Source organism: Procambarus clarkii, chromosome 84 (assembly GCF_040958095.1).
Source record: "Procambarus clarkii isolate CNS0578487 chromosome 84, FALCON_Pclarkii_2.0, whole genome shotgun sequence".
NCBI classification, from domain to species: Eukaryota; Metazoa; Arthropoda; class Malacostraca; order Decapoda; family Cambaridae; genus Procambarus; species Procambarus clarkii.
In genome coordinates this window covers 23499120-23526335 of record NC_091233.1, presented here as the reverse complement: position 1 = coordinate 23526335, position 27216 = coordinate 23499120, and the positions used below count along the sequence as shown (strand labels likewise).

The following is a 27216-nucleotide window of genomic DNA, read 5'->3' as shown; positions in this document are numbered from 1 at the left end:
TTGGTCCCGCCTCTCAACCTGTGCAGTATTGCAGCCGCAGTTGTGATGGCACAGTTTTGTTTTTGAGATTGTTGTTGGGCACCAGTAATAAATATGCTTACACAACTAGGATATTTATTACTTAGTCTGTAAGTATTATTACTGCAGTGCCAAAAGTAGATGTAAGATGTGTTACTTTTGGTGTTCCATGTCCCCCCAACTTATTATCTTCCTTACACATACTTCTTATATTCTGTTGAGTAGTTCTTTAAGGCAGGGCAACTATGTTGCATCAGTATTTCTTATCATTTAGATAATATTAATAAACCATAACAAATTTTCAAAGAGTTTTTGCCATTGAAATGCATTATGCTTAAATTAATTGTAAGTGCATGAGGATTTCAATCATGATAGATATATCCAGACTTTCTGTATGAGCAATATAATAATTTGAAGTACAGTGCTCAAAGATTCTTGCAAGAATCAATTATTTAATGAAATGCATTTACTGACAAGCGGCTAATATCTTTATTGCAATCTCCGGATGCTACTTGATAAATTTTTAATGGAGAGTGTGCTTCCCATAGTTTTGACTTACTCTTACACTTGTATATTAGAATATCCCTCAGAGCTTCTTATAAACCTCAGTGTGATTCTGAGGAAGCTGCTAGCTGCTTAAGACAAAGATTATTTGAGCCCCTATGTGACCATAAGGCTGTTCTCTGGCCCGAACTCTGAAACAGCACTTGAGTAATTACTAGTCCACCTTTCTGTTTATTCAATAGTTGCATGTATTATAATGTGTAAAACCCCAAAAGTTCGTTTTGAAAATATACCAACAAGAGTGCATGCTTTTATTTAATCAGTGAAGCTATCTCTATGCAATCAGGTTATGATGTTAGTAAATTAGACCATAATTTAATGGCCTATTATAAAGCCTCGACTTTTCATTAGTAATGAAGTGTATATAGTATGACCTACAATAGCTAATCTTTAAGTAAGATAAATTATTATGAATCTGCACTGCATAAAATTAACATAAGCGATAACAAATTTTAACAAATTGTCACAAATATTAACGCAAGTGGTGACAAATTTTAACATAAGTCGTCACATATTAGTCCGATGTGTATTGATATAAATATTTCATTTTGGCCAAGTGTTCGGTGACCAGTATTAAGATTAAACTGTATATGATCAAAGTTTTGTGCATGTATCATGGGTAACTTTCCCTAGGTCATGTGGGGAGTACAGAGCTAGCGCTCTATTTTCCAAATCTAGTATTAGAAAAAGAAGTTCCAAGCCTTTTAACCACAGGATATTTAATTAACTTGGTTTATACTATTATATTGTAGATAATTATTTTATAACATTCCAAATATGGATCTTACTGTTGTGTTATTTTTTATATTTATATACTATATAGTAAAGAAAATCCATTATTTTGATATAGCAACTGATAAATTCTATATTGTAGTTCATTGTTGTGTTTAAGTAATTTTTAAAATTCTTCAGTTAGGGACTCAAGTGATGTTGACTAGTTCAGACCTCTCTTTTCTCTTTGTTTTCATTGCTAATGCAGTTTTATACCGGTGTTAGAGCAGATTCCTGGCCAGTTAGCTTTTGGTGTATTGTGGTGTTATCCTTATCCCTGTCTATTACTTATATTATTATTATTTTCTTGTCCTTTTATTGTAAGATGATAATCATGTGTGCTAGTATGCTTTAACACCGGTGCTACTGCGCTACTGAGCTTAACACTGGTATCTATTTCACGTCTGACGCTCTACAGATGGTAAGTTTCCAGCACTCAGCCTCAAGCGCTCCGGGCGTCCTACATCGTTCTATAGTTTTTTTTATAGTTTTTAGCATCTGTTTGTCACAAGCATGATCAAAGTTTTAATATCTTTAAAGCAGCATCCATTGCTCGAGCGACAACACTGATACTGAATATCAGTGTTGTATTGCTAGAGCATTAGCCAGGAGGAGGGCATGTTGTAGGAAACACATACTGTCTACACTCTAGTACAATTTTATAAAGAGTACATTGTAAATTATCATGACTTATTTGTATACTTAGGAAACTGAAAGGATATTTATATTTACCTGACACTTGGTATTTTCGGTGATAATGCTTCAAGAATCACGTGTGTTTTGAAAGCAGATTTATGAGCTTTGCCCCCCTCCTTGCCTTGCAGTGTATGTGATCAAAGCACTTGAATGGTTGCATGTGAACCACACGGTACACGGTTATCTGGTGTTTGGATGTGTTACATCACCATCCTTCCTTACGTGGCTTTGGCGCATATCAGAACAGTTATTCTACTTTTTAATTTTCAGACAAATAACTCAATTCAACCATAAACTGAGCTAGAACTGGAATGTCTTAATTTTAATTGCTAAATCAAAATGTGTAAATGATGCTAGTCTTTGCATAGTTGCATGTATGATTTTCTGATAGTTTACAAATGTGAATTGACATATTCTTAATATTTTCAGCTCTAGCACTTAAAAAATCCATTACAACTAATTCAATTACATTTTCAATTTCTTGACCTATGTCAATATTACTTTCTGAAGCACATATAGCTGTACAGAGCAGTTGCCCATATACATAATTATATATTTTTGTAATTTCTGATATATTCATGCTTTTTTATACATGTAATCTCCTGGCATTCACCCCATGTTGTTTTGCCATAACCTCTGCTTTGAAACGACCTGCTCGAACTTAATGTAAGTGTTAACTCGTAAGATCAAAAGTTATTTTTTAACATTACAGTATATTACGTTTTATTAGATATTTGTGTTTGGTAATTACTCGCATTGTTAATTTTGAATGGCCCATTGACAAATGTGAAATATATTTGATCGTTAATAGATGGCTAAATTTGAGCAAATAATGTTAAGATACTATTTTCATTTACCAAGGAAAACAAAAATGTTCCTTTCCATAACAAAATGATTTTGTATCTCCCCCCCCCCCCGTTTCCCGAGTAACATTTACATTATGAGTGATATCAGTGTAACACGAACAAAAAAAGCAGTTAAACTTTTAAGAACTTGCTTCAACTTCACATTGAATAGCACATTTTTACTTTACCGATAACACTTCATTTTCTCTCTCAGCTGTTTCATTTATGCTCTTCGAATTTTGATACTCCTCTCATGTACTGTATATGAATAGTCAAATTACACCTTTCATTTTATATTTTGTATAAGTACTTAACAGTTATTAAGCTGAAATATTGCTAATGGGCACTTTATTAAGTTGATTTTAGGCATTATATTTTAAAAATAATGATACAAATACTAATTATAAAGTTTAAAGTTATATTTCTATATAATCAGAAAATGAAAATTTGTATGTAATGCCTCTGAAATAACCTGTAACAATAATTTTGATATTAATATTCTACATTGTACCTTTTCTGATTGTTATTGATATTACTATAGTTTAGTATTTATGACATTTCTTATTATTATTACTATTTTTATCATTATTATTATTATTATTATTATTATTATTATTACCATTTTTTTATTATAGTATTAGTATTACTAGCCTAGTATTAACATTAATATTATTAATATTATAAATATTATTATTATTTTTACTATGATATATTTTGTTATAAATATTATTGTTATGCTATGAAATAATGTCTTTATATATTTTCTGTGGAGAGCCCCTACGGCTTTCCCGGAGCTATATCAGACTCATGTGTGTTTATATTAGACCGTGGCAACAGTCAATCGATGGAGTTCTATGCCTACGGTGGACCACGAGCCAGAACCTGGCCCCCCTCAGAGAGTCACGAGGAGCATGGCCTATAGACACCCCCCCATGTGGTTGGGAGCAATCTATGTCTGCCGTCTACCAGGTCAGGCACCCAGAAAGGTAGGAATCTCAAAACAAACTTCAGCTGGTTAAAAAATGCAAACTGAAAGCTGAACGAGCAGGCAGAATGCTCCAATCAAAAATGAAGCAAACAAACATAATGTCACCACAGCCACCATGCCACTGTTCGCACAGCTCCCCCTCTCTGGGAGGGGAAAGGGGGAAGCCCCAGACCTCCCGTGCCAGCTACCCAACTCCAGTTCTGATGCTGTTATGTTGGGTGGTGGTTGATTGATTCTGGCTCCAGTACTTGAGCAGTGCTGTGCCTTGTGGTTGTGTGCGAGCCTGGAATAATTCCAGTGGTACTGGGCCTTGGGTCACCTTCCCTAGGTGTCCCTGTAAGTACTGCCCTTGCGGTTTAGAGTTATCTTCCATAAGCCATTTGGGAACTACCTCCGCGGAGTTCTTTTGTAGCTCGATGATTGCCTGCCCTTGAGGTCAGCTGGGGTTGTTCCTGTCTCTGTTTGACCTTGGGTAAGAGGTAATATCATCACTGGCTGAGGAACAAGATACTGTGCAGCTGTCTGATATACTCATAGCAGCCAGTTCTGTTTCCCTGGAGACATTGTGCTTTTGCAGGGTTTTCTACTCTTTTTGTTTTAATTGCCTAGCGGAGGTCTGCCCTGTGTGGCTCTAGGTCCACTTGTATTTTTAGTGGCCCTCCTCTAGGCCCCCCTGTGATTGTACACGTTGCATGGGTTTAGCTTTTAGTTAGCTTTCTTGGTAGCTCCTGGATAACCGGTTAGCAGTACCTTGACTGGGCTTCCCTTAACAGTCAGCCTACGGGCCCTGGAAACTCCCATTGGGGATCATTGGTCCAATGGAGGGCAATGGACCCTCTTCCCCAGCGGACCCCCCATCATCTCTGCTTTTTCGGTGAACTCTGCCTTTTCACCAGGGGCAGAGAGTTTGGAGGACAGCTCGACTCTGGGTCCTGACGTGGAGGATCCTGGGGCTGGGGAGGAATTGACTTGGGGGGGGGGGGCTTAGGCCTCGTTTGACCCCGCTTGGGTGTTGGTACCCTCGGTGCGAGGTTTGTTGTTACAGGGGGAGGGGGTTTTCTTATCCCCCGTCCCTGTACGAGTTTGATATGAGTTCGGCTCCTTCCCGGATTCAGTCCCGGGTTTCCTTGGGTTCTTCAGTTCCCTCCTTCCGGAGGTTTTTGGCATCTTGCATTTCACCTAGGGAGGTGCGGTAGGCCAAAGCGGCTTACCTCCTGCAAGACCCGGACTATTCCTCGATTATGGATCATTCTTTTTTTGAGTTTGGCTCTTTTTTTTCTCTACTGGGTGAATTATGAGGTGGCGAGAGTTTACTAGTCATTCAGGTTTACCTGGGGGGCAAGTTTGAGCACCACAATGCATACTTGTTTGCCTTGTGCTTCCTCATGATATCAGCCAGGTGCAGCTTCACGTGCAGGTCCCTTCCCTTTCGGCATCCATGGTCACTGAGGATGTGCGTGCCCTTGGGCATTTGGCTTCGGTCTTGCGTTCCTTTTTCCTACTGGAGCTGTCTTTGGACTGGTTCAAGGAGGATGTGGGAGAGGTGGCTTCCGGGCCTGCATCTGGTGCGCTTGCCTTGACAGCTCGGGTGTCGGTCCGCCTTGTTGAGGACGTTTGTGCCGATTCTGAAGGAAGCAGTGTCTCTGTTCTTTGTTTTGCACCTTGCATGCTGACAGGCACTCTTTGGAATCCGCTTGGGCTCTGGCTCTTGATTTTTGTCTGTTGCTGTTTGCAGAGTCTGAAGTGGTGCATTTTTTGTAGGCAGTTTCATCTAGTTGCCTGCCTATATCGGACTTGTTGGTTCTCTGGGGGGGGGGAGGAGGGGTGTTGGTCATTCCTGGAAGGGTCGTGCCAGAGCTCAGGGGTTCTTTTGGTCATTGTAAGCCAGTAGTGCCAGATTTGAGGCAAGCCCCGCCTATGGAGCCATTGGCATCTGGTCAGCGCAGTGATCGCTCTGAGTGTCGGTCGGGCTCTTGTAAGGATCATCAGCCCTTTCGCAGTTCGCCCCGTTGACAGGGCAATGGCGGGGAGGCTAATGCTGTTAGCTCTTGCCTGGTCCCATGACACATGGGCGTTTCAGGTCGTTCCCTTTGACCTGCGGTGGAATTGGGTGGCTCCTCCTCCTTCAGAGGGATTGGGGCTGGTAGGGGCCCTGATCAGGGCCTCTTTTCCGGCACTTGTGTCGGGTCATCAGGAGTGGGTTCGCTTGGGTGTCGTCGAAATAACGGTGTCTCTCAGGTTGGTTTCTTACCTGTTTACAGTGCTGAAATGGGACTGCGCGGACCTATGGTTCATTCTGAACTTGTCCCATCTGAACCCCTGGGTTGTTTGCCCCTATTTTTGGATGACCACTCTGTCTCAGGTCCGCTGCTTTTGTAGCCGGGCTCTTGGATGGTGTACCTGGACCTCCGGGACACATATTGGCATGTCCCAATTCATCCAGGGTTCAGGGGCTGGCTCGGTTTTGCCATGGGGCAACAGGCTTACCACTTTCTTTGCCTTCCATTCAGCTTGAATCTGGACCTTGTGTGTTCACATGCCTTACCCGGGTTGTGGTGACCCGTTTGTGTCTGTTAGGGATTCGGGGTCTGGTTTACCTCGACGACTGGCCGATCTTGGCTTCCAGCCGGTCCATGTGTCTGCTCACCAGGGATATGGTTCTTTCCCAGCTTGCCGGGTTTGGGTTCTTTGTGAACTGTGGGAAGTCCCATTTGGTTCCTTCTCAGGTTCAGACTTAGCTGGGTCTTGTGTGGGACTCGGTCTGCTTCCTTATCTCCCCCTAGCAGTGTTGCTGCAGCTGCAATCCCGCCTTCAGCTGTTTTTGGAGGGCATCTGGGTCACTCATCGGTTGTTTGAGCAACTGTGCAGGAGTGTGAACTTCGCTGTGCTGGTTTACCTGTTGGGTCAGATCTGGCTTCAGCAGCTGTTCTGGTTCCTTCGGGGACATCCCTTCCGCCGCTCTCATGATCGCTGGGTTCGAACCCCAGGGGACATGCATCGGCTGCTGCATCGCTGGCTTCTTCTTTTGGTTTTTTTGAGGTTCAGTGCCAGCCAGGGCTCATCCTTCCATCGGGGTGCTCTCTTTTCTGTCTTCTCAGTTTGTGGTGGCCCCTTCGGTTCAGGACTGTTTTTCTAAGGCTCTTTTTCTTCTTGGCATTGGTCTCTGGAGATCAGTGCAGGAAGCTACATGCTCTCCTCCCGCACAGTGGTTTCTGCTTTTTAGGTCAATTTGTTCATTTGCAGCTGTCTCCTTTTTTTCTGGCGAAGAATGAGACTGCTATTTTCTGGAGGGGTCCTTGGGTGGTTGATGCTTGGTTGGTTCAGCCAGGGGTGCATCATGTTTTATGCCCAGTTGCGGCTCTTCGCAGTTACTTGTGTGCCACGGCCTCCATGGCAGGAGACGCACTTTGGGTTGACCCAGTTTCCCTTCTTCTCTCTTCCAGGGTGTGGGTCTCCCAGGTCATCCACAGGATTATTCAGTCCAGCCAGTCTGCGGTCTATCCCCGTGCCCATGACGCTCGTTCATTTGTGGCTTTGGCCACACGGTACCTAGTTAATGTTTTGGGCCTTTCTCGGGCTTGTGTAGCCTTGGGTCGCAGGTTGCAGCCAGTTGTCTTGACTTCAATTTAAGGCGGCTGCCTCCAAGGGCCAGTCCCTCTTTTCTTTTATCTTCGGTAAGGTAGCTCTGGGGAGCCAAAGGGGCCCTCCACAGAAAACCAACGTTGAATGTAATGAAACGCCATTCTCTGGGTGAGACCCGGAGGCTCCTCTGCATCCTTCCCACCCTCCGGTTGTCGATTTTTGTGTTTTCTATATCCAGCCTCTGAACTGGGATTGGGTAGCCAGCGCGGTAGTTCTGAGGGCCCCCCTTTCCCCCCTCCCAAGGAGGGGGGTAATTGCGCAGACAGTGGCACGGCGGCTGGAGTGACATCATGCTTGTTTGCTTGTTTATTGATTGGGGTGTTCTGCTTGCTCGTTTGGCTTTCGGTTTGCAATTTTTAAGCAGCTTTAATTTGTTTTGTGATTCCTACCTTTCTTGGTGCCTGACCTGGCAAATGGCAGATATATACTGCTTCCAACCACAGATGTCCATAGGCCATTGCTCCTTGTGCCTCTCTGAGGGGGCCCAGGTTCTGGCTCGTGGTCCCCGGTATGCCCAGAACTCCATCGACTGACTGTTGCCACAGTGTAATGTGTACACATCAGCCCGGTATAGCTTTGGGGAGCCGCCGGGACTCATCCAGAAAATGGCGTTTAATTACATTCAACACTGGTTTTTTATTTTTTATTTTTTTCTTCTGTATACTGTACATACTTTTGAAGATATTTTAAGTTTACATTTAGAAGTGCACTTTTTCTGTGAAGTTAATTATAGCAATTCAGGGATTCTGTCCATTTATATCTTGCACAATCTGTTATGTTTATTTATAATTATTTTTTTTAATATTTTATTGATTATTATTATTATTATTATTATTATTATTATTATTATTATTATTATTATTATTATTATTATTATGTGACCTTCCCTGACCAATGCAGTATGAAGGTGGAGTGCTGGAGATGTTTCTAACGGATTCTCAGAAGAACTACTACACTGCCATGAAGAAACTTGGTCGCAAGAAACCACAAAAGGTCATAAGACGGCCCCAGCATCAGTACCATGCTCTCTTCTATGATATTGCTGTATCTCGGAGGTGCGTTCAAGGGATCATTAAGTGGGGTACTTGTTAAAAAGTATTTTTTTTTTATTTCTTAGGCATTTGTTTTTTCTTAGTAGAAGGATTTTTAACATAAAATGTTTTGATTTTTAAAAAAGAAAATATTAAGAAGGATATTACGAAAGCAACATTTTTCTGATTAATTCTTATGTAGTTCTATAGAAAGCTAATGAGCAAATTAATTACATATATTTATATACTTAAGAATTTTTGGTTTATATCTGTACTGTATTGATTAATATCCTTTAATATTTTTGTGTGCACTGGGAATAGTTGACAACAATCAAGGCAGAACAAATCAGTCCCTTTTGTGTGTGTGTATGTAATATATATATATACATACATACATACATATACACACACACACTGGGTACATACAAAGAGTACTGGGAAGACGGGACACCAAAAGTGTAGGTCTCATTCTGTAACTACACTTAACACACACACATGCACGCACGCATGCATGTGCGCATATGAACACTGTATACACAGAGAAATCACAATAACCTGATACAGCAAATGAACACATCCACAAGGGCAGTGATGAGGATTCAAACCTACGTCTGTGATGATCCCAGACATGCCTTTGTTGATTGTGCCATAACATGATCAAAAGAATTGCAACCGGGAGTGCTACTGCCCTCACACGAATCCCGCATCCTCTCCGAGACAGGTTCGAACCCCTCATCACGGCCCTTGTGGATTTGTTCACTTGAACACTGTACACTTGAGTTAGTATTTAATTTGTATACACCTGCATATCATGCAGAGAAGTGCAGCACTAACTATATCACACAGACTAACAGAAGTCTGTGTGCTATAAAATGGGTGTTTCCTGATATAAAAGTTGATCTTAAGATATGTTGGGATAAGTATCTGAGGACAAAGATTGTAATAGATAATAAAAGAAAATATTGGTATTCTTTACAACTGCATGGCTAAACATTAGGGAAGTCTAAACTTGGATACAGCTAAACATTAGGTGATTCTGAACTTGGACATTGCTGAACACTAGGTAAGTATGTTCTTAAATCTGGTTAAACATTTGACGAGTCTGAATTTGGAATATGTTTTAACACGTGATGAATCTGTACTTTGAATCGGAGTAAAATGGATGGACCTGTATTTGGTATATGTGTAACCACTAGATGAATTGGAATTTATATTATGGCTAAAAATTGTTACTCATAAATGATAGCAGGTAGCTTATCAGTATTTATCTCTGTAAAGGAATTAAATTCATTTTGTTTAGGATACAATGTGAATTGAGAAGAATGGACACGTGCAAGGAATAAGAGAATGAGCAAAGGCTAGTGGAGGGTTAAAAAAATGGTTAGAAAAACTTTAACCATATGGGTGTAAAGTTAGCTTATGTCGGGGGGGATGGGGGGGGGTGATGTATGGAGTTGTACAAGGAACTGAAAAGTTGGCATTTTCTGCTATGGTTGATTCTTGGGATGCAGAATATTGATTAATGTAAATTTTTTGTTTCTTATGCATACATGAATGGCCAGAGTTAGCTGTTCTATCAATTCTGTTTTTGCCAGCAGCAGATTTCACTGTGACACACCTATATGTACTCTCTGACATTTTCTGTTATATATTGTACTGCAAATTGAAGAACATAACCATTTCTACTTTTGGAAACATATCATGAAGTATAAGAAATTATTTTTATTCACAATGATGCCCTCCTGGCCATATTGTGGTCTGTGTTCCTGAGGAGTAGCTCAGCTGGACCAGTAGTGGTTGTTAACTGCAATTTTGAAACTTTCTCTCTCACCAAGAATGCAGAAAGTTATGAAGGTAATGTGTATGTGTGCATGCCATGTCATGCATTACCACTTGAGACACTGACCAAGAACCACCAGTGTTCCTGACCAGTGCAAGTGAAAAAAGTTCATGAGAGGTGAGGGTAGAAGGTATTGCCTTAGTATGGCCAAGATGTTATCATTGTGGAAGAAAATAATTTCTAATACTTCAAAATTTATTTTCTTCCATAGAGCCTTCATGGCCATACCATAGCCTAATATGAGAGTAAGCCTGCCAGCAACAAGAAGGAAAGAATTATATGGAATTTCGTTTGCTGTCTCAGTACATAAGCATGGCACTGATGTGCTGTGATCGGGCTCTTTTGCAACCTTGCAGTTAAATCAATTCTTACATTTAAGAGAGATGCAGGGCTTGCAGTATACTTTCCTGAAATAATGAGACTCCATTTACTTCTTGTTTATGTTGGACTCGTGTGGTAAAAGTCTGTATATCTGACAACATTAACCCTGCATAGAATTAAAACCACAGACCAGTAATATGACAAAAATAGTATTGACATTTCATGGATAATATACAAATTGGAAAGTTTCTAAGACTGATGACTTAATGAAATTGCAAATTACAAATTTTGTTTTTGGCATTGCAATTTTGTCAGGTTTGTCTTTTATAGCTTAAATTGCTATATGTAAAGTTTGGTAAAGCTTGAAGGGTTCTTGTTGTCAGATTATTTCTCATGTAGTGCATCCAATCAGTATAAAGTAAAGAATCTTAGACTATAACAAGTAAGATATGTTCAAGAGAGTGAATCAAGCGTGAGGTTTTGAAAAGCTAAAATTAATGATAAGTATATGCTAGTCACTTGAACCATTTTTTTTAATCTGCTGTTATCAGATGTACAATATTTGAAAACAAGTATCTGAAACAAGCACAGGTGGTCCCAACTTATTAATGGGATGCATTTCAAAAAGACCTTTGTAAGTCAACTGTTTGTACCTCTGAATTAGATTTCACATAGACACACACATGCTGTAAATGAAGAATACATTCCTAAACCACCAGAAATCTACATACATGACAAATATTGTGAGAAAATAATATACACCAAATTTTCATTTACATTGAATAATGTAGTTGCCCCTGCTTGTCTGACTATGCTTTATGAAGACTTAAGAGGTCTAATTGGTAAAGGAAGTGGCAGTAGAAGGTAATGTATAAGGGGGCAGAGATTGGCGAGTCATGTTTAGTGCCACTGGCTACTGTAGAATGTAAAAATTAAGTTTTGTCCTTGATAACAGTGGCATCTCCAGAGCTCATTTGTGAGCAACATTTAAGGAGATCCCATTCACACCTGTTTCCCATGCACTATTCTCAAAGTTTACTCAGTGAAATCAAATGTGCAGCCCTCTCACATAATGGATATCACCCATCATCTCGGTTTTTCAAATTCGCCAGCCTTTGAACCTTGTTTTTGAAAAGTAGTACCATGACTCTGGGTGAAGAAAACAAGTAAAATTGAAAATCAAAAGAAACCATTACATTTTCTTTTAACGACGCCGTGGTTTTCAAATACGCCAACTGCTTCTTGTAATGTTGTACCCATCTATTAAAATTTTTAGCAACTCATTCTGAGCAATATTAAAGAAGATAATAGTCACACCCTTTCTTTCCCATGCAGTATGGGCAAAGTTTACGGAGCAAAATTGTAATTTTAACCTGTCACACGATGTATATATATATATATAGCAGCTGAACCTTAATGTAAAGAAATTTCATCATTATCCTTTTCTCCTATAGCCCAGCCTTTGAATGTGTGATCTATGACGGTGTTTTTTCCCTTTCATGGTGGTTGATTGGCTATAGCTTTCTTTTCTATGGTAATGGGTTGCCTCTAGCTTGGTACTGGTACATCACTAACACTTTTCCTTGTAATCAGCCATTTTTAAGAATAATTTCCTTTTAAGTTCTAATAATTTAGAAAACATGTAAAGTAGTCCATAGAATGCATAGTGGGACTACACCGGGTACAAGAACACTGCTGACTGTGGCAGCATGAGTCACACACCTGGCACTCTCGGTCTTGTGAATATTTTTGTAGCACCCAATAGCCACGTGGCCATGCGAACATAAAAGGAGCACTTTATTTTATGGGGGGGGATGATGAAGCTGGTTTGTAAAGCAGATTCAAATGTAAAAGCTGAAATTTAGAAGGCTGTTCTTAAGTTGAATATTCGCAAGTTTGATGTTCGTACGTCTGATTTTCACATCACATGTTCTTAAGTTGAAGGTTCGTAGGTTATACGTTCACAAGTTGGGCGTTTCTGTTGTTGAATGTCTATAAGTCGGATTCTTGTAATTCGGATTCTTGTAATTCGGATTCTTGTAAGTTGGATGCTTGTATGTCAGATGCTTATATGTCAGATGCTTGTAAGTCAGATGCTTGTAAGTCAGATGCTTGTAAGTCAGATGCTTGTAAGTCAGACTCTTTTAAATCGGATGCTTGTATGTCAGATGCTTGTATGTCAGATGCTTATATGTCAGATGCTTATATGTCAGATGCTTGTATGTCAGATGCTTATATGTCAGATCCTTATATGTTGGATGCTTGAAAGTCGGATGCTTGTACGTTGGATGTTTATATATCTGGGACCTTCTGTAAGGGCCAAAAAAAAAGAACCTTTTCAAGAAAATCTTCGTCTAATATGAGAAAAATGTAATGTGATGCCCAATTATTATACAACAATAGTTACAACCAGTGATAGGAAAAAACATTGTATTGCAAATGGTTTGTTGCAGGCATAATTCAAGTTTTTGCAATGTGGAGATTGACAACACAGAAAGATCTGGGGGTTGATATCACACGAGATCTGTCCCCTGAAGCCCACATCAAAATAATAACATCAGCAGCGTATGCAAAGCTGGCAACCATAAGAACTGCCTTTAGAAACTTGAATAAGGAATCATTCAGAACCTTGTATGCTTCATATGTCAGACCAATACTGAAGTATGCAACTCCAGCGTGGAGTCCATATCTAGTCAAACACAAAACGAAGTTAGAAAAGGTTCAGAGGTATGCCACCAGGCTAGTCCCAGAGCCTGAGGGGACTAGGCTCAGGAAGCTATGGGGATAGAGGGAATTATCAGGGGAAAAGCACCAAACCATTACGACTATATAGCACTCGGAAGGGGTCAGGATAAGTATTTGGGTTGGGACGGGGAAAAGGAATGGTGCCCAACCATGGACGGTTGGGGATTGAACGCCGACCTGCATGAAGCAAGGACTGTCGGTCTACCGTTCAGCCCAAGCTACGAGGAAAGATTGCCGGAACTAAATCTCTCGACACTGGAAGACACAAGAGTTAGGGAAGACATGATCACTACCTATAAAATTCTCATAGGAATTGACAGGGTAGATACAGATAAACTATTTAGCACATGTGGTACATGAACAAGGGAACACAGGTGGAAACGTAGTACCCAGATGAGCCACAGGGATGTTAGAACGAACTTTTTCAGGGTCAGAGTAATTAACAAGTGGAATGCATTAGGCAGTGATGTGATGGAGGCTGACTCCATACACAGTTTCAAATGTAGACATGATAGAGCCCAATAGTCTCAGGAATCCGTACACCAGTTGATTGACAGTTGAGAAATGAAACCAAAGAGCTGAAGCTCAACCCTTGCAAGCACAACTAGGTGAATACACAAGAAAGCTTCCCTGAGAGAACTCCATATAGAGCGGCCCAGACAACACTGCATGATGCTTTCCCTAGACGTTTTGATCACTACTCTCATCCAGTAGTGGAATAATTACTAAAACATTCTAGTCTGCTTATCAAATAATTAAACAAGGTACAATTGTGCCTCTCACACTTAAACCAGATATTCTAATGTGCATATATTATGTTAGATATTGCTCCTCATGGTTTAACAAATAGCATGTATGTCTGGTTGTCAGAGACATGAGAGACCTTCTGTTATTACCATGACCCGAGAAGGGGCAGGTAACACATAATAAGTTGAATTATCGGTACCAAGCTAGGTGCCTCAGTATATGTTCAGTAGATCATCTGGTTATCTCACTCACTACCCGTGGTATAGCAGATAGTACATTTCTGATAATGTCAGATGTGATATCAGGTTCTACCAATTGCTTACATATGTTCAGTATACAGTACAGTGCACTCCTAACTTACAAATGGGTTGTGTTCAGAAAAAAGGGGGAGGGGGTTCTTGGGTCATTTATTTGTAACTCTGAAACAGGTTGTCCATGGGTAAAGTGCTATATGGAGAGGATGTGCTCCCACCCCATCAGTAGTCAGTATGTAAAACTCAAATTTTTGGGATAAAAAAATATAACAAACTGTATTTTATTTACTTAAGAGTGATGATGATATCCTGCTTGTCTGACTTGGTCATTCTGGAAGAGTGAAGAGGTCTATTTACTGGAGTAAGAGGCGGTAGAAGGTTATGATCATTGGGCGGCAGAAATGGGGGCTAATCTTCACCATCACTGGCTATTGTACAGGTTGCAGGTATTAATTGGACTTTTTTTTTTTTTTTGTAAAGTTCTAGATGAGGATAGCAACTTTTCTGGAGATTATGGATGGGTTGGAAACATTGGTAAGTCATCCCCATCCTGTTCATTGGATGCTGTAGAGCCCGTGTTCATCTAGCAGCAAGTAGGTACCCAGGAGTTAGTCAGCCTGTTGTAGTGTTGCATCCTCAGGGGATGGGGGGGAGGGTCAATAATTCAACTTTAGGGGGAAAGTGCATGACCATGCCATCCTTATGAGGCAAAACAGAGTAAAGTACCAGCCACCAAGAGGAGTGCCTAACGCAGAACTGCTGATTCTCTTGACTAGAAATAGTGGAATCAAATATCGGGACACACTACAGCCATAGAGAAAAAACAAGAATATATGAATCTGCTGAGACAGCTTGTGTATGCAAGTTATAGGCAGCCTATTGAATGGCCAGAAAGTACAGTATAGGGGAGGGGGGAACTAGTGATGAAATTTTATTACACCTGAGGGTGAAGAACCCGCTGAATCCAACGATAGGAGGAAAACATGAAACCATGAATGACCCTCTATGTCAGATCACCTTAGCACATCGTTAAAAACTGAAAGCAGCAAGGATTGGCCCTAAAATGGGTGGAAGAATCATCACAACCAAATCAATAAACAATACAGGTAAACAAACCTACCAGTTATGTGAACTGGCAGTCATGACCAAATGAAATGATGGAGGCTAAGCCAGATGCAAGAGGAGGGTTATCATCTACTAAACCCTGAGCCATATTATGTTATGAACCACTTGACAATGGAAGGAGTATGGAGCCACAGATAATATAAATTCATGCATGTATCTTGCCAACAAATTTATAAATTAATGTCAGTCACACATTGTATATTTAGACACATAATAATGCAAGTAAATATCTACACACTTCTCATCAAAAGGCTTGCATTGGCTATCAAATCCAGGGTTGATAAGGGTCACATTTCTGTCACTTATGTCCTCTGGGACTCTTTTTCTCCCTTCTTGTAAACTTTAGAAAATTTGTTTTCTGAAATAGTTTTTTGGATGGGACAAGTTCATAACAGTTAACCTTCATATTGATGACCTCTTCCACATGCATTACCATATCCGCTGTCAACACGTGTATCTCTTTCTCTCTACCGAGTTCCTTGTCCTTGATTGACAAGAAACTTGCAAGGTAAGTACTTGTCAGTACTTGTCAGTACTTACCTACTGACAGGTAGAGATGCGAGTGTAAGATATGTGACTTTTCTACATCCATTTCAAGTAGACATGTAAAGCAAGCCGACTCACTTTTGTACTTTACACAGGTGTACAAGATGAGAAATGTCCTGATGGGGTGAAAGTTAAAGTCGGGATGAGAAACACAACTTCTCCACTAGGGCACTTAGACTTTGCACTTGCCCATACCAAAATTGTGAGAATTTTTAAAACAATAATGTCTACTGAGACATACCTTGGTAAAGAACTTGTTCTTTCTCTTACAAAAAAAAACAGCATTGAATGTAATGTAATGCCAATTTCTGGGAGAGCCTGAACCTGAAGCTATACACACTGATCAGTGCCGTGCTACTTGGTGCCATCAGTCAGAGTGTTCTATTGGCCTACTGGGGACCACGAGCCAGAACCTGGGCCCCCCTCAGAGAGGTGCAGGGAGCGATGGCCTATGAACACTTTAAATGTAAAGTTAATCATAATTGCCACCACCAGGGAAGCACCCAGAAAGTTAGGCAAAATAAAACAGACTACTGCATGGTTAAAATCTAAAACCACAGCCTTAAAAATTGCCAAAAGAACTCCTCCAAAGATTAAAACAAACTATTAACATTTTGTAAAACTAGTGGGAGCTAGTTCCCCCTCTTTTTTTTTTTTATAGTGGGAACTAGTTTGCCCCACCTTCCTTCTCATTTGTGGGGAGGAGGGTAGCAGACCAGGTGAGCCGGGCCACACCACTGTTGGTTCCATGACGATGAAACATGCTGATGCCCTGGGCAAGTGAGAGGGGTATCAGGGAGCCTCTGGGGCTCCCTGATCGCCTCCCTACCCATAGAGAACAACAATAAAGGGCACTTACCAAGGAGTAGGCAGCACTGCAGGTATCAACTCGAAGACGAAACTGTTGGCCATGACATGTCATGTGTCATGGGGTGGAAGTGTCAACCCCGAACACAAGATGGAATGGCTCCTCTAATGCCGCTCAATAAGAGGCAGCAGCATTCGGCATGATGTGCTGAACAATAAACAGCCAAGAAAGAAGGATAAAACAATCTGCTTGGAAACTGAAGAGCAGCAACAACTTTGGGAGAGAAAATGGCAAAAAGAACACCAAGAAACCTCATACTGTCACTTAGAAGATGACCACATGCGGGGCACCATTAACCAGCCACCTGATCACCGTACAAATGGCGATAAGTACTCATTAAAAACCTCTGGATGTGTAGAGTGAATGAGAAGGTCAAACCAGCAAAGTCAGTCACTTGGCTGAGCCCCTGAAAGAGGCAGATCTGCAGAAAAATGCCTGGATTCTGACACCGAGCAAGCAGTGCCTGAAACCAAGGCTGGGCCAGTGACGATGGAGCCAGAAGAATCACTCTCCTTGCAAGACAATAGTCGTGCCAGCACTCGGAGCAACAGCAGGACCTGGGTAAAGAGGTAAATGCACCCCCCATCTTAATCAGTCCAACTGGAATGCCCAAATGCCTGGCAAAAGCCAGAGGAAGGATGCGGCATTGATGGACCATTCCATTGAAAAGGAAAGGAATTAGGACAAACTGTCAGCTAGGATGTTGAATATGAACAGAATGGAGATGCAAACCTCAAGAACTCAGCTACCTGAAGCGACCAGCTCCAAAGCGCCATGGCTCTCCCCCCCCCACCCCCCACCCCCATCCCCTGGCTGAGACAAGGAATCACGGGAAAACAGTCCAAATGGAGCCCAATCACCAAGCTGGAGAGAACTCTCCATAGTGCTTCACACAGTCACAAACTTTCACACTGTGCTGTGCACCTGATGAAGGAAGGGCACCAACAACCCTGGCTGGACTGGTAAGCACTGTTCACAAAGCTCCAAATAACAGCCAAAGCATTAGTGAAAACGTCAAGCGATGGGGGAAGGAAGACACCAGGGAATCGAACCCCGAAAAACCTTATGAGGAAGCTGGGTATGCAGCAACCAGTGCCGGGCTCTCGAAGTCTGCATCCAGTGATCTTCATAACGGCAGAAGGGGCTGCCCCGAAGGAATGAGAACAGCCCAACCCTGCCCAATGGGTAAACCAGAATGGTAAAGTTTAGGCTTCCTGCACAGCTGCTCGAGTTACCACTAACCACTGTTACATCCGGCTTCCCATCAACACCAGCAGACAGCAGCGATGCCAATTGAGAATCCCAAGTTAGACCAACCAGGTCCAAACCTGGAATGAAGCCAACTTGGACTTCCTCCAGTTCACTAGGGAGCCGAACTTGGTGAGTTAGGAAAGAACCAGATCCCTGGCTAGCAGAGAAGCAGACAAGCTGGGTGCCCACACCGGCCAGTCGTCGAGGTAGTTCAAATGTCGAAGGCCTAACAAGCATTGATGGACTACCATGACCCAAGGCAAATATGTCAAAATGCAAGGTGCCATACTCAGCCCAAATGGGAGAACTGCACGTTTGTTGCCCCACCATGAATCCTAACCAATCCCTGAAGCCTGGATGAATAGGGACATGACAATACACATAATGGAGGGCCATGGAAATCATTCCAAGCTTCTAGCTCGAGAGCGAGACAGACTTGGGACAACATAGTCATCCAGAAGGAGGGGCAAGGAATGAACCCGTTCAGTCAGGAAAAATCAAGAATGAACTGGAGGTCTGAACTGTCCTGTTTCGGAACCAGAAACGGGTAGGAAACCCACCAAAGAGATGAGATCATTCTGACCTCATCCAAAGCAACCCACTCTGAGATGACTCAACAAAGGCAAAGGAAGGAGACCTGCCCAGAAAGACTTGAACCTCTGAAAGAGGCAGGACTGACTAACTTTACCACAGGCTGCAAGAATTGATCCTAAAAAAAAAAAAATTTATGTGACCAAGACCTGGCAAACCTAGCAAGCCTTCTCCTCACTATTCCGTCAAAGGGGCGACCCGCTAAAGGGCTGGCACAAACCACGAGAGCCAGCCTTCTGAGCAGAGCAAGCATGACGTCGACCAGACGAAGAAGACAAGGCTTGGGGATGCACATCCAACCCAGCTGCTGGCACCGTTGAGGATCCACTTCAACTATCAGCAGGTGATGCTCTGGCTCTACAGAACTGCCTGAAAAGGTTAATTTCCAGTTCCACAATGTTAAATTCTGAAGGAACATGAGGTCTTTTCATGATGAATAGATGAAGCAAACAATGGCTGGGTGCTGTGTGCCTAGCCCATGCTGTGAATATCATAACTAGCAACCTGAGCGATATCTGAACGTTGTACATAGTCTATCACAGTCAAGATCATCTATGGCACTATCAGTGTAAAATAATTACTGTTACCTATTTTATTCATCATTATTAAGTGGAGCCGTGTCATTTTGCTACACAGTGGTGCTGTGAGCTCCTGTTACATGCCCCAGCCTTGGTCGCTCTCTCAGTACTGAGGCTCTTACAGCCAGTACGGGAGCTGATGATTTGTTTTTCAAGATGGCATCTGTTTACTGGAGTCCTGAGGTGCAGGATGTGAGCCCCATGTACCTGTGGGAGTTTTAAATCATTTCCTATACCTAAAAGCACCATATGGCACTGTGCACCCCTAATTGGGTGCCAGAAGGTGCTCTGTGCAGTTCAGTGGCTAGTATCTTAGCATCATCAGCAAACATGTTAATATAATTCTGTATTTTTTCTGGTGGGTCGCTTATGTAGACAGTGAACATTACTGGTGCCCTGTGGTACTCCACTTGTGACATTTCTCTAGTCTGACACATTGCCTCTGATTACTGCCCTCATTTTGCAGTCATTTAAAAAATGTTCGTCCATGCTAGAAGCCTCCTTGTCACTCCTCCAGTATTTACCTGAATTTACCTGAGGGCTAATAACACTATAGTGGCCTTGATGAGGATAGGAAACTGGCAGCTTGTCAGAGGTTTCCCATTTGCGCCGAGGATTTTTTTCAGTTGGATTTTTAAAATGTAACAGTTTGGGCATTTACGGATTTGGCGGGTAGGCAGGTCCATAGGTTTATAAATCTTCTGTTTTCAGTCCTTCATTCTGGATTGTTGCACTTGAAACTGTTGCTCCTCTTTTGTGTTTCATCTGACCTTTTGAAGAAATTGACTGAACCAATATCCTCCAAATTGTTCGGTGTTTTAAAGGTTTCGATGAGATTCCTTGTCATGCCTGGTTTGCAGTGTTGTTAGCCCTGAGGCCCTTAACTGTTCTTAGTACTAGAGTTGACTTAGTTCTGGAATGATTTTTGTCACCCAATGTTGTTCATTCTCCAAAGCAGCTATGTCCTTCTGAAGATGAGGTCTCCATGTTTAGGTACAATCTAAATGGGAGTGCACCAAAGATTTATACAGTTAAATCACTATCATCTTCTCCTTAAAGTCAAATGTATGCTTGATTATTCTTTGGGTTTGGTTAGCTTTTTACTGCTGCTCCTATCTGTTGTGCAACTTTCACTGAATGGTGAATTTTGACTCCAAGGTGAACAAATCCACAAGGGCCGTGACGAGGATTTGTGGATTTGTTCATTTGATGCATCACGCTAGTGTGATCTCTGTGTGTGTTGACTCCAAGGTCTTTATCTTCATAATTTTTTTGATTTGGTAGGTGTATTAATTTGGTAGGTGTGACATGAATTGTTTGCCCCAGATGCAAATTCTTGCATTTTTTGGTATTAAAAAGCATTTGTGAGTCTTCTGACCATTTGTTGTAAGGAAGGGACCTTCTGGAAGGTCACTTTTCAAATTTTCCACTAGCTCAGCAGTGTACAATCACAGTGAGGGAACGACATTCTCTAGAAAATTGTAAACAAGTACCTATACTTCGAAGAAATAATGTAAATTGAATTAATCCGTTCCAGACTCCCAAAAAAATTAACTTCAAAGTAAATTTTATACCTAATTCACCCAAATCTTCAGTACTAAAGTACGTACAAGTTATTACTTACCTTTACCGATGACTCTTATTGGCGTTTTAAACAAAATAAGAAATAAGAAAGAAATAGACGGGGAACCAGAAATAATTTAAAAACTGGAGGTCAGCGGTGTAAAGAACAGAGGAGACGTTCATCTCTCTGAGCGACAGTTTGGTGTGGACATCCTTCCCACCTGTTATTTCAATTCGGAGAGACACCCTATGTGGTACAGTAACTAGGGCAGTCACTTATTTTAGTGTGGTGCTATTTTTATACAGAAGTAGGGTTAGGGTTGTTCATATATGTGTGCCAGAGACGGCTGGCAACGTTTGTGTGGTTTTCTGTCCTGTTGTGTAGCCCATTGTAATCATGTTGGCTGGCCTGGGCCACGTGTTTGGTTAGAGGTTGTTACCTACAGTGCCTAAATCGCAGTGTATAGTAAAGATAACTGTATAATAGAATTTAAAAAGTGCACTCTTCAAGTTTATTAGTTTATGTTGTAAATAAGTGGAGCATGAGGATATATTTGATTGTAAAGCAACTCCAAGTTTTGGGACTTAGTAATATCTCTTATGTCCAGTTTCAATAGTGTGTGCAAATTACAACCCACCTTCCAATATACAGGTATCTAGTACCTTTAAGTTTAAAACTATGTAAATAAATCCCTGTATAATTTCAGAAGCTATTACTTACAAAAAGCCCTTTTACCTAATATAGATGTCCCTAGCTTACTGTATGAAATTTAACCCCTATAAGACATGTCCTGGAACAAGTTGGTATAACACTGAGTCTTACTGGCCTCTGAGGAGGTGTACTAATGTCCTAGTGATCATTATATTTACCCTCCCCTCCTTTATAAAGTAAGGACGAGTAGAAAGGAGCACGTGCTCTTAAACTGTGGCGTTCAAGTAGATCTCTTTGTAAGGCTTCAATATCATTTTCATTTCCCACTTTACCATAGATCTTAGTGCAGGCGATGAGTCACAATAACGTGGCTGAAGTATGTTGACCAGACCACACACTAGAAATTGAAGGGACGACGACGTTTCGGTCCGTCCTGGACCATTCTCAAGTCGATTGTCTTAGTGTCTTCTGCGAATATGATGATGTGGTTTTGTAATTTTATTTATTTAGTTATTTATTTTATTTTATTTTATTTTTATTTTTTTTTTATTTATTTATTTCCAAGAAGATACATTGGGTTTGTGAGAATACATAACATTGGTGTTCTTACATTCTTGCAAAGCCACTAACATGCATAGCATCTTGGGTAATATTCTCTTCTATGTCTTTGATGTATATGACAGAAAGGGTTGGCCCCAAAATGACCCCCCTGTGGGACCCCACTTTCCATATTTCTCCCCAGTCAGATTCATTCCCATTTAGCACAACTCTGCTTTCTTTATTTTAACCATTGTTTTATTAATTCTTGTATTCTACCATTTATTCCACGTGCCTGTAATATTCTTACTAGTCTTTCATGTGGTACCTTACAAAAAGTACCTTAGTTTTAACTAGATCCTTGTATAATATACATCGACTGGAGGTCCTTTGTCTGAGTATCTGGCAGATTGGTAAAATATGTTCCAGTTCCAGAACAACCTCTTATGTGGGACTCTGTCGAAAGATATTTTAGGTACAGATAAATGCAGTCAAGCCAACTATCTCTTTCCTGAAAAATCACATTGGCTGTATCATAGAAACTATGTAGATTCATTACACAGGAACTTCCAGATTGGAAACCATACTCTGTTATTATATCATTTCTGTGGGGAGCCCCATCGACTCCCTGAAGCTATCACACTGATCAAGTTCCATACTGCTAGTAGTCATCAGTCACGGAATTATGTTGGTCTTCTGGGGACCACGAGCCAGAACCTGGCTCCCTCTAGAGAGCCGAAGGGAGCGTTGGATAATGAACATTTTACATTTAAAGTTTATCATCTTTGTCGCCATTAGGGAAGCACCCAGAAAGATAGGCGAATCAAAACAAGCTTTTGCATGATTTAAAAATGAGACTGAAGCATTAATCTTGCCAAAAGAACTCCCAACAATGAAAACAAACGAGCAAAATTTTGTGAAACTAGCCCCCCCCCCCCCCCCCTAGTTTGCCCCACCTCCCTCCTCATTTGGTGAAGGAGGGAGCTGGCCCAGGTCAGCTGGGCCTGCTACCTTCCAATTTTATACTGATGTCTGTGCCTGGTAGTCGACGTCACTCTGGCTCCGGTCTCCAGTTTTCGAGTGGTGTTTTGCCTTTGAGGCTGTTTTCTCTTACACATATGTTGTGCGGGAGCCAGGAGTTTAGCGTACTGGAGCTGCATGCTCTTAGGGTTTGCTTCCCTGTGGGCTCTGTAAGTACTACACTTATGTGGTTAGGGTTATCTTCCCTGGGGTATTCGGTCAAAACTCCCATTAGGGGGACTTCCTTGCTTGGCATGGTCCTTGCCCTTTAGGTAAGCTGGTGGTCCAGGACTGTCTTTCCTTGGGTTGGGAGTGTTTGTTGGCTGGTGGGGTGCACTGTGGTCTGCACAACTTGTTTAGTTAACATAAGGTGCGCTAACGTTTCTCCCTGGCTGCTCGTTCGCCACAGTTAGGGCTTGGTGGTGCTTTGTTTTCTTGTTTTCATATGCATTTTGCCTGTTTTTGCTTCTGCATTTCACTATATTAGGCTTGCCTAGTGTGGGGTGTGTGCAGTTGAACCTCCTTGTTGCTCCCTCAGTCTTACCTTGGGTTTCGGTTAACTTGGTTGCCTGCATTGTTAGGGCTTACTGGTGTAGAAAACCGCAAAGCCTGGGCCTCCTGCATGGAACATACTCTTCCGGCCCTGGAAAACCCCTACGGGCTCGGTTGTGTTATAGATAACTCTTCCGCGCTCACTCTCACCTTGTGTAAATTTGATGGTTCATCGCCTGTGCCATCTGGCGACATTCATACTTTCCGCCTTGCTGCTTGTTGGGTCAGTAACATTTTCAACCCAAGTCATGTGGGATTTTTTCCCTCCCATGTGCTCAAAATTACTTATTCCTCTGTGGAAGTTCAGAGGTATCAAGTGGTGGCCAGGCACATCTGTGCCAGGTAAGTGCATCAAGCACACCATAGCCCATACTGCTTGGAACTTTTTTTGTTCGGAGCAGCTGAATCTAAAACATCAACAGCAACAAACTGCGGCCTCTTTGCATCTCAGGTTTTCTGTTTTCCAGCGGGCCAGGTTATGTGCCCGGTTGGATGTCCTAGATCTGCCCTGTTTGGTGTTTTAGTGATTCAGATTTTGGGGCATTTGTTGCATTGACTGTGGTATTTTTTTAATTTTATTTATACAGTATTTAAAAGAGTTCTTACATTCTTGTAAAAATCACTATCATGCATAGCGTTTCGGGCAGGTCCTTAATCCAAATTTTTCCCTAGAATACGACCTTCCAAGTCGTTTAACAACCAAGTACCCATTCACTGCTGGGTGAACAGAGGCTACATTTAAGAATTGGCGCCCAGTCAATCCTACCCGGCCAAGATATGAACCAAAGTCAAGGCGCTCGCGAATCACTGGACAAGAATTTTACCATTACGCCACTGAGACTGATTCTGTCCGCACCCCCGTTTTCCTTCCCTGGTGGGCAGGTCTCATCTTTCTCCTCCCCATGCTCCTGTTTCCGGATCCAAAGCATCTGAGGATTTCAGACTTTGTGCAGGGTTTAGCACAGGTTGTGGCTAAGGGCGTTCCGGAGTTTGCCCCTTCAGACGGGCATGGAGGCAGTTGAGCCGCTCTATCCTGTCGAGGCTTCTGGGTCTTCCCAGCCAGCTCCTTCCTACCAGCTTTTCCCTTGCACTCCATGTTCTCTTTTTGGGCAGTGGGCGTGGATGAGTGCTAGCCAAGGGCTCTACCCCAGGGCCCTTGGCTGCAGTTCCTGGGATTTGAGGGCAGTTGGAATGGAGCTCTTGGGTTCCTTTTGACTCTTTGTGGGGCCCTCATGACCTCTGCAAATGGTCTATTGATGCAGTGGGGTGGGTTTCTTATCCCCTTTTCTCATTATGATTTTGAGTTAGGCACATATTTCCCCAGGGTGCGTTTCCATGTGTCTTTGAGCGTTCCAGACTTGTCTTCCTGGAGGTTTCCTTTCTCTCCTGTACCCCTTTAGAGGTTCGGGAGGTTCTTGGTGCTTACCTCCTGTGTGACCTGGTCTTACGCCTCAGTAATGGATCTGGTCTCTTTTGAGTTCGGTTCTTCCTATCCTCATTGGTGGCCTTACGAGGTTCCAGAGTCTTTCTGACTAGCATACTGTCTGTTGTTTTCTTTTGGGGCTTGGCACAGGTTTTGCTTTACCCGTGCTTTTGAGTGGCAGGAAGTGTCTACTGTGTTGTAGGTTTTTTCTGGGGGGGGGGGGGGGGGCTCTGTGGAGTCCCTAAATGAGTGCCTTCTTCCTCCTGTACTTACCTATGATGTGGGTCTTGATGCATGTTCAGGTCCCATATCTTTCGGCTGCCTTGGTTGCTGATGACCAATGCACCCGTTCACACTTGGCTTACTTCGGGTGTTTTATCAGCCTCCTCAAGCATCATTCTATTTCGGAGGATGTGGGAGCACTCGGTGAGGTTCCTTTTGCAGGGATTTTGATCTCTGCTGCTTCGGTGTCATCTGCCCCTCTTAGGCAGTATGCTCCAATCCTCTGGGAGGTAGTTTCCTTGTTTTTTCGCTTCCCGTCTTATGTATTGACTGGCTGTGCTTGCTCTTTCTTTGGATTCTTTGTGGTCCCTGACTTTACCATTAGCCTCCCCATTTTGTTCTCTGCAATTTTCTGAAGACATAATTTCTCAGTTTTTGATGGCAGCCTCTGTGAGTTGCTGTCCTGTTTCTGATTCGGTCTCAGCCTTCCCGGCAAGGTTGGTCTATTGCTGCATCTGTGTTTGATTTAGGTGGGTCTTCTGTGGTTCTGGCAGCCGGTTAAGATGCATTTACACCAGCCTCCTCTTTGTCTGGCTGGCACCATGCTCGCTCTGCTTGGAGGCTTGGATCTTGTGCCGGCCCTGTACCAGGTAGCCTCTTTCACAGGGCAGTGGCAGGGATCCCTCCATTTTGTTTCCCTCCGGTTTCCGGTCCTGAAATGGGATTGTTTGGACCTATGGTACATTCTTGACCTTTCTAGATTGAACCAGTTAACACCGTGCCCATCCATTTAGATGACTACCTTGTCTCAGATCTGACTCAATCTTGAGCCAGGTGCTTGGATAATTTCTCTAGACCTCAAAGATGCATATTGGCATGTCCCTCTTCATCTGAAGTTCAGGGATTGGTTAGGTTTCATCATGGAACGACATGCTTACTACTTTCTGGGTCTCCCTTTCAGGCCAAATCTTGTCTTTGGGTGTTGACTTACCTCGTTGACTGGCTGGTTTGGGCTCCCAGCTGGTCTGCTAGCCAGGAATCTTGTTTTTTTTCCAGCTCGCTGGGTTTGGGTCCCAGGAGAACTGGCAGAAGTTCCAGTTAGTTTCGTCTCAGGTTTGGACCTGGTTGAGCCTGACTTGAGATTCACGGTCAGCATCACGTTCCCCTACCTCCTGTGGCCTTGCTTTTTCTGCAGTCCCGCCATCTGTTGGTGTTGAGAGGGACCTGTGTGACTCAACGGCTGCTCGAGCAGCTGTGTGCGAGCCTGAACTTTGCCCTTCTAGTTTACCCGTTGGGCCAAATTTGGCTTTGGAGGCTGTTCTGGTTCCTTCTGGGCAGCTCCTTTCACCACTCTTGCAATTGCTGGGTGCATTCTCTAGTGTTCTTATGCTGGTTGCTGCATTGTTAGCTTCCTCTTCAGGTTTTTTTGAGTTTGGTGCTATGGCATCTTCCCCCCCCTCCCTCGCTCATATTTTCATGGATGCGTTGGCTGTTGGTTGGGGCTTTGTGACCTGCATTCACAAGTCCGGACAAGGTTGTTGGCTCTCTCCTCCTCATCGGGCGCACAGTACAGTGCGGGAATTTGCAGCTGTGCGACTGAACCTGCAGAGAGTTCAGATTCCTCCGAGCACAGTGGTCTGGCTTTATTTGGACTGTTCCCCTGTGGTTCATTTTCTCAACCAGGGGAAAGAGGTCTCTTTGGTCCGTGGCTCTTTGGGGCTGGTCACTTCGAATAGCTCTTCCCCTGAGTTCTCGGGGTTTGCATCTTCATGCCGTTCACATCCAGGGAGTGTCCAATGTCCAGGCTAATGATCTGTCCCACTTCC

General features: G+C 42.5%; 1 protein-coding gene across 1 annotated transcript in view; it reads left to right on the top strand.

The window, feature by feature from the left end:
* The window catches only part of NaCP60E (Na channel protein 60E), a 595756-nt gene that overhangs the window by 128087 nt on the left and 440453 nt on the right, over positions 1–27216 (top strand). The window contains exon 21 of the mRNA XM_069316634.1: positions 8425–8579. Coding sequence (XP_069172735.1) covers positions 8425–8579 — 155 coding nt within the window. The remainder of the gene's footprint in view (positions 1–8424; positions 8580–27216) is intronic.